The 17,959-nt window shown below is 32.6% G+C and overlaps 1 protein-coding gene across 2 annotated transcripts; it reads right to left on the bottom strand.

Annotated features, from left to right (window-relative positions):
- Positions 1–1,232: 1,232 nt before the first annotated feature.
- On the bottom strand, positions 1,233–16,759 carry LOC132755229 (uncharacterized). 2 transcript variants are annotated; one of them, XM_060746048.1, is made up of 4 exons: positions 16,406–16,757; positions 7,470–8,346; positions 2,661–2,731; positions 1,233–1,438 (listed from the first exon to the last, which is right to left on the bottom strand). In XM_060746048.1, the coding sequence occupies exons 2-4, from the start codon at positions 8,333–8,335 to the stop codon at positions 1,374–1,376; spliced, it is 1,002 nt and encodes a 333-aa protein (XP_060602031.1). In that variant the 5' UTR covers positions 8,336–8,346; positions 16,406–16,757; the 3' UTR covers positions 1,233–1,373. The 2 variants fall into 2 exon arrangements, with proteins under 2 accessions (XP_060602031.1, XP_060602032.1); XM_060746049.1 differs by lacking the exon at positions 2,661–2,731 and having other exon boundaries at positions 16,406–16,759.
- Positions 16,760–17,959: the final 1,200 nt, after the last annotated feature.

Below are 17,959 nucleotides of genomic sequence, written 5' to 3'. Positions count from 1 at the left end.
ATTTGGCAAAAGTAGATTTATATCCAGTGTTTGACATAAGTAGTTTTTTCTATCCAGTATTTGACATAAGTGGTTTTATATACAGTATTTGTCATAAGTAGTTTTATATCCAGTATTTGACATAAGTATTTTTTTTCTATCCAGTATTTGACATCAGTGGTTTTATTTACAGTATTTGTCATGACTGAGGTTATATCCAGTATTTGTCATAAGTAGTTTAATATCCAGTATTTGACATAAGCGGTTTAATGTACAGTTTTTGACTTAAGCGATTAAATATACAGTATTTGACATACATTTTAAGTGGTTTGATAAACAGTGTGATCTTGTGTTACAGTTACTGGTATTTGATATACAGTATTTGACATAAGTAGTTTAATATCCAGTATTTGTCATAAGCGGTTTAATATAATTTTTTTTTACATAAGCGGTTTATTATCCAGTATTTGACATTAGTATTTGACATAAGTGGTTTTATTTACAGTATTTGTCATGACTGAGTTTATATCCAGTATTTGTCATAAGTAGTTTAATATCTAGTATTTGTCATAAGCGGTTTAATATACAGTTTTTGACATAAGCGATTCAATATACAGTATTTGACATAAGTAGTTTAATATCCAGTATTTGTTATAAGCGGTTTAATATAACTTTTTTTTTACATAAGTGACATCAGTAGTTTAATATCCAGTATTTGTCATAAGCAGTTTAATATACAGTATTTGACATAAGTGGTTTTTATATACAGTATTTGTCATTACTGGGTTTACATCCAGTATTTGTCATAAGTAGTTAAATATCCAGTATTTGACATAAGCGGTTTAATGTACAGTTTTTGACATAAGCGATTAAATATACAGTATTTGACATACATTTTAAGTGGTTTGATAAACAGTGTGATCTTGTGTTACAGTTACTGGTATTTGTGTGTTTTTTAAACAGTTTTTATTAACAGTTTTAATAAAAAAAAGTATCTGGCATAGACTTTTTTAGAGTATTTGTTACCCAGTGATGTGTGTACTGTTTCTGGAAGGAATGGTTTAATTAACGGCATCTTTATTGATTCTTTTCCATATTAAGCATCTTTTTTAAGTCCATACGTTATAACTGCAGGGCTGCTATGAAGTTTTTCTTCGATAGTAAAGGGCTTGGACGTCACATGGTCATCTTTATGACGGACTTCTTGCAAACTCGCATTAAGACAAGGGAACTTTCAAAAATTAGAAAACAAGAATTGAAAATTTATTGATATTTTTACATACTTATGTAAATTAAATACACACACGCAGTCTTTTATATATTTTTTAAGATAGAGAAGATGTCAGTTCTCTTTAAAATTTGTTTAATTGTCTGCATATCGATCAAATCGTGTACTATCGATATTTTCTACCGCCGAATGTCTCGTCACGATAAGGCATCGATGAATCGCTCTGGATACCTGAAAATAATCGAAAACAAAAATTCGATTGAAAAAGCAATACATATAAAAATAGAAATCATATTTGAGTACGTATATATTATTAGCAATGCTTCGATTTGTCTTTCTTACAAATACAAAGTAAGTATTTATAAAACATGCTTGCCCTATATTGCATTTTAAATATAGCAATAATGTCGACCATCACCTTATTTAAATCAAAGTATAAAAATATATTTATAATGAACTAAAGTGTAAATTTTATGTTATAAATTCGTAGCGTATGGGGAAAATCAGGCAACAAAATGTTCTCTGTAAATATGAAGTGAATATGACTGACAATGTGTTTATAAATGTTTAAAAAATGACAAGAATGATCAGGAAATAAGTACATTTGGGATTAATACTGCTAGTACTAATAATATTTATTGGTTTAAAAAGTACTATCAAGACAAGACCTGTTGTTGGAAATTTACAAATGTCATCTAAGCAGGGCCTACTTAAGGCACTTTGACATTTGACCTACAACAAACGCGTGGCTTCTATGAAAAAGGGTGTTACACGAATACATAAAAAAAAACTTTAATAAACATTTAAAAATAAACCTCATATAATTCATCTTGATACTATCTATGCATATTTATTTTAAAGTTCAACCATGAATAACAAAGAGGTATGAACAAAAGAAGACAATCTATTAACAATCATCACGCTTGACATACAAGTGTGGCCTTGACCCTTGTACTGGAGACCTGACTCCTATGGGCGACACGACATCATAATGTCAAGTTATCTTAAAATCAATCCAATCATGACAAGATTGTTGATCAGACACATCAATACACTTTCAAAATCACATTATGTCTGTAGGAATACAAGCGTAACCTTGACCTTAGCTAGAGACCTAATTTTCGCATGCGACACGTAGTCATCATGTACAACACATTCATGCAATCGATCCAGGAATTATTAGAACACTGTCTTTAAAAAAAATGACCTAAAACAGTGTATAGGAAGTGAAAATGATAACTAAAAACAAGAAGATAAAGATAAAACGACTGTGCAACATGACTTTATAATCAGTTGAAAATAAACCAAAACTTTTGTTTATCTATAGACTACAAATTGACATAAAATATTTGTTCTTAGAACGACCATTTATACTATTTCTACACCACTCAAAGCACCGTGTTCGGCCAATGTGGTTTACACTTAAAAAGTTAAGCATACAACAACAAAACACCTTGTATCTCGTTGAGTAATTTACGATAGATTTCACCAAATGTCCCTTCATCTTCCATCAAGTCCCCATACCTGTAACAACTCACAACATTAGTGAATTTTCTAGGCTTTTAAATGGATATGTTCTTAAGTTTTCAAGAATAAATAAAAAATCGTAAATATCCAAAAGTATATAATTGAAATTACAGCATTTATCTTTCACACACGCAAGCTGATGTACTCTACCGTAGATATTTTTTGTGATTCTTAATCAAAGTGCTGAAAGCACTAAGTTATTTCCTATCTCTAGGTTCGAACTTCTTCGCGTGTGTGATATACATGTACATTTATTTATAGTTGCCAAGAGCGACTCACTCCAAAAGACTATACGTTATTGATTTGCACTTTTTACAGGAAAGTGCAACGGATAAAAAAAGTTATTCCATACTAAGAAAAATAACTGTTTTTATTGTGAAAGATTAAACCACTTTTACAATGGGACCTCTGATTTGAAAGGTTTATCCGAAAGACATTGCCAATCATTTAGCTGGAGTACAATAGTGTTATCACTGCGACTACTCTTCAATAAACATGTACCAACCTTGGTGATTATACGAAAAAAATAAATAACACAAATTATATAAAAGTTTTTTCAACTTTTCTATTCTGCCTTTATTATGTTGTTATTGAAATACTTTAAAATTGATAATAAAGGGTAATTATACATATTCTTTTATCACAAATTAAGATTTGCAAGTTTTCTTTCAATAACTTTCACGTGAATGGTATTTACATGACGTTTCTGTCGTAATTGTAACATTTCATTTATTCCATCGATACAGATTGTTATCACTTTTACTCACATATTATTGAAGTACTAATCTCAAATTCAAAGCTATATTTAAAATTGTAACTTGCTTTAAATACGTCATATGTAAGTCCTTGTGACTTTGATAAACATATTAATACAGGTAGTAAATGAAGACAGTAGACTGTGTTGACGTTACCTTCCGTTTTATTATTCTGAATTACCGTTATTGGACTACATATTATACGTGTTTCTTTTAATAATTTTGATAATTTTAGTCTTATACAGAAATTAGATGGAAATAAGCAAAATGGAGAACTATTTTTTATCGCGTAAACCGAAAGTAAACGTTATCAGTTCGTGCACTTCCGTTTACGCCAGCTTTTGCAAGACGATAAAGCTGCAGCGACTAATAAACAAATTAAATATAAAGGTAAATGACTGGAGGGTTTAAATATATTGTAATACACAAAAATACTTTACATGTTATCTTTCATATTATATGTAAAGAATAAATGCACTTCTACTTTATTCCATGTCTGATGATTTTCTGTCTTAATAAATTAAACCCTGCACATAACAGAAACCTATTGTTTGAATTAATAAGTCCGCAAGGCTTGTTTTAGAAATGCTAAATGATCATCACCATTCGACTGTAACATCATGAGCCTTTGGAGGAGTTCAAAACATTTGCTTCCACTGCTAGGGGGATAACTCGTGTGCCACTTTGGTGATAAAGAAAATTACCTCCCTTGAGTAATCAACCGAGCAAGTAAGGAGTTACAATAAACACACAGACTCGTGAGGATTGTGAGACTACCCTGAAGTTGTTAAAGAATCTCTAAGGTGCTTTATCAACAAATAAATGTTATACGTTTATCATTTATTTAGAACCATGATTATGCTATTTGATTAATTGGATTTTTTTTTATATCACGATTATCAAATTATTTTCGAGTCATTAATGAATTAATACCTGCTTTATATTTATTTTACGCTTGCTCGAAGACAATCAATTAATAAAAAAGAGTTTTCTTTGCATGCCTGGAATCATCCGTGTAACATAAGGTAAAATGATTTTCCAAATTGTTAGATATATCCGTTTTTGCATCAAATATTAAAGCAAATTGTTTGCATTTGATTTCTCAGATCTATGTGTATGTTCACAGTTCTAAAGAAATGTTGACAGGTTGTACATGCAAGTAAAAAAATATATAACACGATTCGCTAGTAGCGATATGTATGTATGTATGTATGTATGTAGCTATGTAGGTAGGTAGGTAGGCAGGCAGCAGGCAGGCATGTATGTATGTATGTAGTCTATGTTTAATAAGGGTCCATCACAAAAAGCAGCTTTCGCTGTCGAGTACGGACCCCGGACATGTTACCAGTCATGCCCTTGGCTTAATTCTGAAACACTTAGTGTTGATAATTTACCTCCATGCAATTTTCACGGAGTATTAGCCAAAGATATGAATTTTGAGCCAAAAGTTGATCACTGTACGGCGGCTAATCAGAACCTAAATGTCCAGTAACCTGAGACAATAATAAAAGGGATTTATTGCAAACAACTGTTCATATATTAGCCATATAACCTGTTACAAATGACAACTTTTTAATACTGAACAATACCTTATTTGAAGAAAAAAATATGGATATGTAAAAATTATAGTTATAACACATGTTTGTCCGATGTATCAGCCTTTTAATTTTAGGGATATTTATAGTAGCCAACATAACGTTTAGAAGCATGCAAAATTATCAAACTCCGATACTAGCGTCTTGTGTCAGCTTGCAGCAGTGTGTACAAATCCATTATGGTGGTATCTCAGTAGAATTCTCTTGGTTTTTTATCTATTTTAAATGACAAATAAGTTGTTTTTTCTGTCTCAGTGTAAGAGTTAGTCCATTTTCAAGCAAAACCCACAAGCACGCGCACACGCGCGCACGCTCTGTGTCTTTACCCAATTTAATTACGTCATTAAGGATGAATCATAGACGTGATAGTAACGCAAGGTATGTTAAAAGCATAAAGTAATATTTAATTTGGCATTTTTGCGGCCATGCTGACTAGCAAACTTAACAGCTGGAAGAGCACGTGCATGGTACTAATTGATGTACATGTATATAGTTTCATTATTAATGCATATACATTTTAGAAAAAAGTAAATTACGGGGTAGATCTTTCTGATAATCAACATTTTCAATTACTATATATACCGTCATGAAATGCTGATCACACGTCATGGAGTATAAGTACGGATGATAGTCATCGCTTGATTATAGTTAATTAAATATTTAGTGAAAAACAAAAAACCAAAACAAATAACAGAAAAGTATGGTTTCACAAATGAGAAAGAAAGTCATTATTTAATTACTAATTCACTCTGCAATTATACTAAGAAGATATACTATGCTCGTCTCAAGGTAAAATACTTTTTATCGCAGAAATTTATTGAAATCAAGAAAATTTAGATAGTTACTATAATTTGTATTTTCCCATTTATGGCACACCCCATTTTGGGACCTAGCACATTGTGCGTTAAGTTATGCCAGTTCAATGCTTCCTAGGAACCATTACCATTAACCACACAGTAGACATATTAGATATAAACATATTTTCAAAGACAATGAAAAGTGCATGAGTGAAGAAGTTAAACAATGCTGGTGAAGCTAACTGGGGTGTTATACCAAATTTATTTATACATCAGTATGTGAAAAATCTACTAATTTTCAATATGAATCTAGGCTCATTTAAATCACTCCTATCAACAGAAATTCAGATACCGACTTTTTTACAAAATCATGATAGATATGAGCCGCGCCATGACAAAACCAACATAGTGCGTTTGCGACCAGCATGGATCCAGATCAGCCTGCGCATCCGCGCAGTCTGATCAGGATCCATGCTTTTCGCTTACAAACCCTATTACAAGTAGAGAAACTGATAGCTAACATCATGGATCCTGATCAAACTGCGCGCATGCGCAGGCTGGTCTGGACCCATGCTGGTCGCAAACGCACTATGTTCGTTTCGTCATGGCCCGGCTCAATTATCATATGGTTTGAATCTCAATTTAACTAAAGTCATACATTCAAACTTAAATCTTTAAGTGATATACATAATCAGGTTATTAATTAGTATATGGGGAAATCATTTTATCAAACTTAATGGCAAATATATAATTAATAAATCGTGAGTAGTTTCATCAAATCATATTCATCAATGATCTTCCGTCAAAGTTGAAATGTTAAGACTTCGATTATGTATATCGTAAATTTATTGATAAGAGAAACTGGATAGCCGAAATCAATATTTTAAAAAGCTTTTCTATCAGAATGGAAAATTTAATTAAAATCAAAAGAGTCTTGGCAAAGTAAAATTAAAACGCATTTATTTGTTGCAAATAAAGTAATAGAATTAATTGATAATTAAACTATATGCGACTTATTTCATAAACAAATATGCGAACGCCAGTATGTGCATAGCTTTTGGGCATAGAATCTCATGAAGTCCATTCTATACAATTAATAATTTTAGTTAATAAAATGTAACATATTATAATTACTTTAATGAAGCAACATCTAAATGTATATTATGTTTAAATATTCTATTTTGTACTTTTATGCTGATATGTTATACTTTTTAAATACTTTTTAAATACTGAAATTCTATTATTAGTTTATGAACAATCTTTTTTAATCTTACAGTTATCATACTAAATGAATTAAAAAGATAAAAAAAATCGATCGCTATCTCTTTTTGTCTGATTTTTTTTCTTGTTTTACTTTTGTCAAGTGTCAAAACGCCCATTTTAAATCAATATCACAAGTGTTCTTCTATTGTATCTTGCAACTTGAGAAGGTTATGATTTTCTAGTTAAGTTTACAGCTAAACGTTTAATGGCGGTATTTGTAATGTAATGGATCTGGCCTTTAATTGAAACGTTGAGCAGCTTTGTAAATTGGCTTTTGTGAAAATGCTTTTAATGGTAATAGCATAAATTGGATAATGGAATATACCTGCTTTGTGAAGACTGAAGCCTCGCTTTCAAGTTTTCATACAGAGCCAGCAAAGAGTCTAATTCCTCTGAATCGTCTGGTTGGACCGAAAGTAGTTCCCCGGCTCGGCCAAGTTGTGACTGACTCAAAATATCATGAAGGCGCCCAAGGTTCAAGCCATGACCGCTTGTTGATGTTCTCTTGCCGAAACCATGTGCGACCCTATCAACTACTGATGAGCGGAAACCCTTCCTGTCCCGATGGAAAGAAGGTTCATTCGACGGAAAGTCCAAGTCAGCATCGGTATCTCTTTGAATAGTTTCAGCGCTGTTGCTATCAATATCATAAGGTGAAATGTCCACCATCCTGTCATTTAGTTGCTCAGTCGCTGATAAAAGTCGGATGATGTCATTTGGCGATAATTTTTTATCAGAAAATCTAGAATTATCACTTCTTCGGAGACGATTCGCTCGTGAACTTTGTCTATCCGAAATGAGTGATGTTCCGCTTTTTAATCCAATTTGTTTTCCATTATTCATAATTGGTTCATTTAGCCCACCATTAGGCCAGTTTACAATCTTTTTATAATTGTCGTTTCGCCGATTCGCATTAGTGTTGAAAACATTTCTGTGGACATATAAATTGCTTCTTACATTTGTATCTTCACCATTCGACAGAACCGTTTTATCAGATATATCCGAATGACTGGCATAATCGGATTGCTCCGGATTAGTAATTGAAGTTTCATAATTTTCGGACGGTACACCGGCGGATATTCGATTAAATGGAAGTGACCTTTGTTTGTGGGAGAACATTTTTCCATTTACTATTGTCAGACAGATACTGTAATAAATTGTTAATTTCATAGAGTTCCACATTTTCATCATGATCTGGATTTCTGTAAAGTTAAATATAAAAAGATTAGTGACATGTATAGGTGATTCAATAAAAAATAATTACTATGAAATATACTTATCCATGTATACAGAATGTCTTTTATACAAAGAAACCTTAAAATTTTAAATGGCCTGATATAAGACTAATGTTACGTTTCATCGTAACATGTACTTTTCTAATCGAATGTATTTTACATAAAGTAGAAAATCAGTTTCTTTTTGCACTAATTTCGATGTTTTTTGTGGATTTTTTTCGAATTTCAAATTCTACATTCAGACTATAACTATAAAGTGATAAACACTTATTTGTTATCCACTAAAGCTACAGTGTATATTTAGAAATATGTAGCAAACAAACCCGTTTCCTGATCTTAAACATTATTGGCAACTGCATGTCAATCAAATCTCTTTTATTCATTGTCCTTAAAATCTTTTAATCTTTTTTTGTATTTTGACAAAAAATGTAATATTCACAATAAGAAAGTTTAAGTATAGGCTAGTGTTTATTAGTTAACATTTACAAAATCAAATTGGTCAGGAACGGTGCAGCAATTACTTATTAAGTGTTTGAAATTACTTTTATAAACGATTTACTATAGACTGATAACGTTATTAGATTTACTAAAGTAAATGTGTTACGATTCATTTGAAATTCCGTATGTTTTCGATTAAAATGCACAATCGCAACATGTATCAAGTATGCAATCAAGTAACGCACGAATTGGTTAGAAATAACGCCGAATCTGTGCAAAAGTAACGCCAACGCCGAGTCTGTGCAAAAGTAACGCCGACTTGTGCAAAAGTAATGCCAATTCTGTGCAAAGCTACCGAAACGGGATATTGGCAGATGGCATTACGTGTTCTTGAGACGGCAAGATCGCATGCTTTATATAGCTTTGAGTTACGTTGAAGGCGCTCATCTGAGTTTATTTGAAGTTAGCTGATGATCTGCCTAAAGCCGATTCGAGTGGCCCTAACGATTGGCAGGTACGACGAGCAACTGTACTTCGGTGCAGGTGACCCTTTTACAAAGAAATGACTTCAAAGGCACTAATGTTACGAACAGCCCTTTTCAGAGCTAACTTCCTTTATTCAGATCCGAACCAGCAACTTGTACCCTCAATTCCCCTGTTCATGAAAAATTGTAAATTCGTTATTGTATTAATACAGTCATGTCGACGAAACACAAAAGTCATAGATCCGTTACGAGCAGATAAAGCTGGAAAAAGTAGTTTGAAAATAACCACGTTTTGAATTATGCATCAGTTTTTAATTGCTTTTAATTTGATTAAATTTATCGATGCTTGAGTTAGAAAAAAATCTTATATCGTCCTGAGCATAAAAAATCTTTGAGGTAATCTAAGCAATGGGTTTGGCTCATTTTTTATTTAAACATGTTGTCAATTATTTACATGTTTGAACATTTCCGTTAATTTAAATGATTCTCAATGTAGGTCATTTATGATATTTAACTATAATCAGTCATGCAATGAAAAGTTAATAATTGATAATTAGTCTCATTCCAGTGGACCAGAGACTTATATCTCATTAAATATAGATCTTCGAGTCAACATGCCTGATTGCTCAGATTTGTCTTTTTGTGACGTCAGAGCAGTGCATTTTACAACATGTTTTTGGGGGATGGGCGAATTAAAAGGAAGGAACAAAATATAATACCCATGTTTGGATTTTAGGAGAGAAAAGGGAGATTGTGTTGAGAATCTTCAACTAGCGGAATTCAAACTCGTAGCGATAGCAGAAATTAGCAGTGGGAGTCGTTACACGTCACGCCACGAGACGCTGAAACGCTCCACCTAGTGAGCAACCAATTAGATTTTGAGATTAAGTGAAGTAAATTAAAATTCTGGAATGGAGATGAGGAATGCCCCATGAGAGCAATCGTAAAAAATCCAAATTTTAAAAGCTAGTAAATTTGAGTCTAGTAATGAGTAATAATGAAAGTCCCCCCAAACCAGTTGACTCTCAATAAGTCAAAATCGCCTTACTCAAAACTCCGCGTTAGTCGAAGAATTTTTGTATTTAAATCCTTAACACTAAAAGTATTGGAATCAAGTATTGCGAAGCAGTTTTCTTTAATAAATACTGATACAGAACAGCAGCAGTGCCACTTAAAAGCTTTGGAAATGACAAATGCTGAAATTATTAGTATGCCCTGTCATTTTTTCCAACTTGTTCAAAATATGCCGCTTAAGGTAACGCTTTTATCCTTGGAGTTAAAGTTATTGCATATAAATCTGTTAGGTTTAAAGTGGATTGCTCTACAATGGGCACATTTTCATATGACACGAAATTATATGTAAAATATCACTTAAAACAGACAACAGTCTGACTTCTTTACATTTTCAAGATATAACAGTCGAATTGACCAACAGGCGGTGTCTGAACCAGTGGAGACCGCAATCAGCCGTGTCGTCTGCACTGTTTGCTATTCAGTCAGTTTTTTCAAAGATTTTTCACTAAAAAAGAAATGATAAATAGTTTTGGCACGATTGAAACTGGACAAGTCCAATTAAGATAGTCTACATTTTATCAAGGCTGTAATTAAAGCAGTGATTTTACTTAAGCTAAAATGACTATACACTAGTATCCTTCTTGTATTTACGAATATATAAAATGTAGATATTTATAAGAAGTAAACTGAAACTTTTTTAAGAATTTCAAGAATTTGATCACATAAGGGCTGTATTAGTATTATGATTATATAGTGGTATACATGTGTACAAAATGTGCTATAACATATGTGTATATCAAATCACATAAGAATATATGGTGTCGTATTTTCGGGGCGCTAGATGAAAACACGAAAATAAGTCCGGCGCCCTGCGGTACGAATATACGACTTGACACAAAGTAGCCACCATACATAAGAAAACTCGCTCTTATACCATATGATGATTGTAAAAACTGTTGTTGTTCTTTTTTTATACTATTTAAACAATTGATCATTTGCAGAGGCAATAAGATGAAATTGATATAATCTTACGTTTCTTCTCAGAAAAAAAATATTTTTTCAGGCATTTCATTATGTACATATTTCTTATAAATATATATTATCATCAATGAATTTCGTCAAGCTTTATTACGATCACGTGACCGATGTTGATTGTTTTAATTTGTTTAATCATAATTTTCAATAATCACGGATCAATAATAAGAGCAAATAACAGTAAAATTATTAATTATATAATTAGCAATGTTACCATGGTAACCATTAGCTTTTTATGATTATAATGAATGTATTACCAATTTCTATAATAAGACTGTTTGTTAAGACAAAAAGAAGAGGAAATTTAAATAAACTATACTACCGCGGAAATCCAACAGACTTTTAAAAAGCCGTACTACGCGGAAATCTGAAGAATTTCAACAAGCCGTACTACGCGGAAATCTGAAGAATTTCAACAAGCCGTACTACGCGGAAATCTGAAGAATTTCAACAAGCCGCACTACCACGGAAATCCAGCAGAATTTCAACAAGCCGCACTACCGCAGAAATCCTGCAGAATTTTTACAGGCCACACTACCGCAGAAATCCTGCAGAATTTCAACAAGCCGTACTACCGCAGAAATCCAGCAGAATTTCAACAAGCCGTACTACCGCAAAAATCCTGCAGAATTTCAACAAGCCGCACTACCGCAGAAATCCTGCAGAATTTCAACAAGCCGCACTACCGCAGAAATCCTGCAGAATTTCAACAGGCCGTACTACCGCAGAAATCCTGCAGAATTTCAACAAGCCGCACTACCGCAGAAATCCTGCAGAATTTCAACAGGCCGCACTACCGCAGAAATCCTGCAGGATTTCAACAAGCCGTACTACCGCAGAAATCCTGCAGAATTTCAACAGGCCGCACTACCGCAGAAATCCTGCAGAATTTCAACAGGCCGTACTACAGCAGAAATCCAGCAGAATTTCAACAAGCCGCACTACCGCAGAAATCCTACAGAATTTCAACAAGCCGTACTACCGCAGAAATCCTACAGAATTTCAACAAGCCGTACTACCGCAGAAATCCAGCAGAATTTCAACAAGCCGCACTACCGCAGTAATCCTGCAGAATTTCAACAGGTCGTACTACCGCAGAAATCCTACAGAATTTCAACAGGCCGTACTACCGCAGAAATCCTGCAGAATTTCAACAAGCCGCACTACCGCAGAAATCCTGCAGAATTTCAACAGGCCGTACTACCGCAGAAATCCTGCAGAATTTCAACAAGCCGCACTACCGCAGAAATCCAGCAGAATTTCAACAGGCCGCACTACCGCAGAAATCCAGCAGGATTTCAACAGGCCGCACTACCGCAGAAAATCCTGCAAAATTTCAACAGGTTTGCACTACCGCAGAAATCCTGCAGAATTTCAACAGGTCGTACTACCGCAGAAATCCAGCAGAATTTCAACAAGCCGCACTACCGCAGAAATCCAGCAGAATTTCAACAGGCCGTACTACCGCGGAAATCCAGCAGAATTTCAACAGGCCGCACTACCGCAGAAATCCTGCAGGATTTCAACAAGCCGCACTGCCGCAGAAATCCAGCAGAATTTCAACAGGCCGAACTACCGCAGAAATCCTGCAGAATTTCAACAAGCCGCACTACCGCAGAAATCCTGCAGAATTTCAACAGGCCGTACTACCGCAGAAACCCAGCAGACTTTCAACCAGCCGTACTTCCGTGGAAAGCCTGCATACCTTTAAAACAAGCCTTACTACCTTGGAATTCTAGCACACTTTCAATAAGCCTTACTAACGCGGAAACCCAGCAGACCTTTATAACTAGCCGTACTACCGCGAAATTCAAGCAGACTTTAAATAAGCCGTACCGCCGCGGAAATCTAGCAGAAATTTATTTTTAGCGGGTTTTATTAAGCATAAACACTTCCTACACACAGACATACATATTCAGATATATTTATTTAAACATTTGATTTTCATATAATTATATAAAAAATATTTGTCTTTTTAACGTTAAGAAAAGTACAACAGCATTAGATAGCTATTTAAATAGCTTTAACACACTAAGTATCTCAAAGCCAAGCGATAAGGAAAAAAAACTTGCCTTTCATCGTCTATCATTCTTTTTGTATTTATTATCAAGCCAAGGCATAAAAAATGCGTAACGTGACTGTTTTATAGGAAAGTTTTGTTTTCTTTACTTTAATAAATTTATGAGTTTAAGTTTGGCTTCTTTTCTATCGTTTTTTCTTCTTCTTTGTTTTGTTTCCTTTTCTATAGCATAACGTAGTTGCTGAAAATTTGTGGGAGTGTGTTTCTTAAAATTTATATTCCTTTATATCGCTCATTTTGCTCGGATAATGTTTCAATAACTCACAGCAGATCATTAAGCTGACATAGAATTTTAAGAATTTTCTAGCGGAAATCCACAGATCGTGATTAAAACGTCATATATCAATTAGTATTCCCGAATACATGCATGTTTCTAACATATATACACAAAACATGTACTTGAGGCATGTTACACATGTTTAAATCAAAACTTTGTCGGTCTATAGTTTGCTCTTATTTTTCTCAAAAAGACTATTTATCAATTATTTATAATTATGCATATATAGTATGTGTTACTTGAAACTCTAAATTTGAGTTCTGAGGTAAGACGATGAGTTGTGTATTAAATTGTGTGTATTTAATTCTATCATATTTATTTCTTATTAAAGTGCATTGCTTTATAAAGAAATGTCTTAAATACAATAAATTAATAAATAATTAACATTAAATTACTTTCATAGTATTTAGTATAAGACATAACAGCAAACAATTAAAGCATTTTACATTCATGTTATTGATAAGTATGAGATACATGATCTGATAGTACATATAAACTATATAATAGCAGATAATAAAATGTTCAAGAACATAATATTATTATGCATCATATTCAACCGCTAAAAACTTTGGCAACGTTTATTTTTTTTTCCAAGCATTTTTATAAGGATATCCAAATTATATATTTCTATTGTTTTTATCAATATTTGAAATAAAGTATTAAAAATGTGTGCATTTTAGATCAGTCCATTTTAAAAATGATGTATTAATCCAGAATGGCACCGGAAGTGCAAAAGAATTAGGAAAAGACTGTGTCTTTGGTTAGAAACGATATAATCATCAAAGGAAGAAACAAATGTTTTACTCCTCTTTTAAACTTAATATTCCAATAAAGTATTTGTAATTTCAATTGATTGATTGATTGATTGATTGATTGATTGATTGATTGATTGATTGATTGATTGATTGACTGACTGATTGATTTTACATTAATCTGATTACAACACGTAATGATCAAGAAATACACATAAATAGTTGGTATAAAAAATAATGATTATCTAAAAGACCTATATTCTTATACAAGCTATATTTCTGTTGTTGTTTTTGTTGTTTGTTTGTTTTTTCTTTCTAAACTAAAATTAAATCTCTGATCTTTCACGATGCGTTCTATTTTACAAAACATACTTAGACCTTAATAGTTTTGATAAGAATCATTGCCGTTCAATAACTACGCACGATAAACATCAAAATCGTTTGATATCGCAATTTAACCTTGCATTAATGTTTAAAATTACATTTTGGTTCAATAAGATTGCAGTATTTCAAATGAACCCTAACACATTTGCTTTGGTAAATCGGCTAAATTTAATCAGTCTAGTAAATCGATAGTTTTATCCAAAAACAATTTCAAACAATAAACTGTTTGGTGATTTTTAGTAAGCGTTTGATAAATTAAATTGATCGAACGGCTGGATCGTTCTTGACCAATTTAATTTTGTAAATGCTTACTAATAAACACTATAACCAACACATAAAGTTTAATGCAGACGTCCGAAATAGAAAAAGTAGAAAATTATCTTTATCATTAAAATTATAAACTGATGATAAAAAGATATCGGTGAACTCGGACCTGTTAGTAAGCAAGTGTTGTTACATAGTAAACAACAATAAACAACAATATACCACAATACGTAATAATATATTATGCAATCGCTGTGTAAAAACAGAAATTTGATATTTTGACGAAATAACGATTGAAGATAAGCAAGGTGATACTGATGATGATGATAATGGTGATGATGATGATAATGGTGATGGTGATGATAATGGTAATATTTACTGGTGATAGTGTGATAATAATGGTGATAACGTTAATGATGATATTGATAATGATGATGATAATGATTATGCTAATGATACTATTTGTGATGATGATGTTGTTGTTGATGATGATGATGATGACGATGATGATGACGCTAATGATGAAATCGGTGATAATAATCATGGTTACAATGATATTGATATTTATATTACTAAGGACGTTCGATCATTGAATTTAACAAGAATTATGGAAAAACTGACATTTGCGGTTCGTATGATAAACAAATGTTATGATAATTATAATACAAAATAATATATTAATAAATGTATTACAGAACAGAACATAATACGGGAAATCAATTTACAATAATTAACCTTCAACGTGCAATTTTACATTTCTTACAGCAGCTTCTTTCAAGTTACAGGATAATTTGATAAACTAAACTATTAAATCAAAGAGTTGTACAAAATATGTATATATACACGTGAGATTCTAAAAACTTTATTCTAAAAGATGAAATAACATAAAAGATAGGGGAAAAACTCAAGAATGAAAATATGTCTAAGAATACTGATAGATATATCTACCTATGGTCTTTCTTTCTCCAAATTACCAAATTAAAAAAAAACTATTATCCCCTCGATATTGTTTGAATCTTTATCTTCTACCAAAGTTAAAATCAAAACAGATGAAAAATATTTATACATCTTCACTAATAAGAAATAAAAGTAATTCAAAATATTCCAGTTTCAACGCATTTTACTATTAATTTATTATTCAATAACCATCTAACTACAAAAATAAAAATAATATAAAAAAAAATAAAATAAAAGGTAAATCAGAAATTTAATATGAAATATTTCACTTACCTTAAAACGTTTCAAATCTTAAGACTTATGTTTGAAATTAAATCACGAAAATAAACCAACAACATACCTTTCTCCAAGTAGATTTACAAATCCGAAAATATAATAGAGCTTTCGTCTTTTATGCGCTGCTTTATGTTTTATTTTTATCTTATTTTTTATTTAATTTACTTTTTTGTTTTGTTATAAGCGTTATTGAATCTCCCTTTTTATCATTCTACACCGAAATCATTATTCATTCGCGCTATATATGAATTCCGTTTATTCCTAATTTTACTTTTTGCGCGGGCTGATGTCAGTCTGCTGGCCAATGAGATATCGTCAATAAATTATCAAAGGTTCGGTATAAATTACTGCCCAAAGTGCGTGAGATGACAGGCTCTGAGATATTGTATGCTGTCGTTCAATCGATCGAAGAATTAATGTCTCTTGAACATCTATTTCCGTTACCACTTAGCGTCTGTTTATATCTTAAATAGTACTTTGTTTTCCTGCAACGTATAAATCGACATTTTTGCCGTGAAAAAAATAAAGAAGAAAAAATCTTTCAGAACGCCGATGCTTCACAGTCATACCATTGTGATATTTTGGAAGTGTCTGTTGATAAAATCATATTCTTTGTCGCGATATTTAAACTGCGCATCTTAGTTTTGAATTTGTAACGTCTCATTTGTAAATGGTAATTTTAACCATACAATGTATTTATGTATCTTTTAAGTATTTTTATACCGACAAAACACTTATTAGGGAAATCATTTTAATACATGTCGCAAAATATTATGTCAACATTAATATAAATCTCTGTCGAATAGGCCATTAGTACGTAATGAATACATGTATCAAATTTTACATGAATTATGTAAATCCTGTTGGAAACGGTTATGTCGAACCTTTGTGTAGAGCTAAGCCATGCCAAACATCGCATGGCTCCTATTTAAGTTTTGTCGAACCTAAAACTCTAAATGCCATGACGTGTCTATGTTATTTGTTATTACAAGTTTTATTTCACATTGATAAAATATAACTAATGTTCGTGAAGTTGGCAGCCTAGCAGCCTAGCAGCCTAGCAGCCTGAAGTTGGCAGCCTAGCAGCCTAGCAGCCTGGCAGCCTGAAGTTGGCAGCCTAGCAGCCTAGCAGCCTGGCAGCCTGGCAGCCTAGCAGCCTAGCAGCCTAAAGAAAACTAAGAATAGTACATACATGAAAACCGTCTGAAATACATTAGTAGCACTTCTTTAGATCATTCCACGCCTTTTTCAATATCGTGATCTTTATTTTTTAAGATGTTGAACTTTATCGTAACATATTTTTTTCATTCTGACGCTTCGAAATTTGAAGTTAGCAGCCTAGCAGCCTAGCAGCCTGGCAGCCTAGCAGCCTAGCAGCCTGGCAGCCTAACAGCCTAAAGAAAACTACGGATAATACAAACATGAAAACCGACGGAAATGAGTCGGTAGCACATACTTAGACTATTCCACGTCTTTTTTCAGTATCGCGAACTTTATTTTTTTAAATATTGAACTTTGCTTTTTTTTTTAATTTCCTCTTCGAAATTTGAGCAGCCTAGCAGCCTAGGCTGCCTGGCAGCCTAAATAAAACTAAGAATAGTACAAACATGAAAACCGT

This window comes from Ruditapes philippinarum, unplaced genomic scaffold, assembly GCF_026571515.1.
Source record: "Ruditapes philippinarum isolate M1 unplaced genomic scaffold, ASM2657151v2 ctg3107_1_1_1_1, whole genome shotgun sequence".
Taxonomy (NCBI): Eukaryota; Metazoa; Mollusca; class Bivalvia; order Venerida; family Veneridae; genus Ruditapes; species Ruditapes philippinarum.
This window is presented reverse-complemented; position numbering and strand designations above follow the sequence as displayed.

Coding starts and splice junctions, on each gene's coding strand:
- LOC132755229 (XM_060746048.1), bottom strand. CDS start 8,335: ATGATGAAAATGTGGAACTCTATGAAATTAACAATTTATTACAGTATC. Junction 2,732..7,469: donor CTTCAGTCTTCACAAAGCAG/GTATATTCCATT, acceptor GAGTTGTTACAG/GTATGGGGACTTGATGGAAG. Junction 1,439..2,660: donor ATTACTCAACGAGATACAAG/GTGTTTTGTTGT, acceptor GATTATTTTCAG/GTATCCAGAGCGATTCATCG.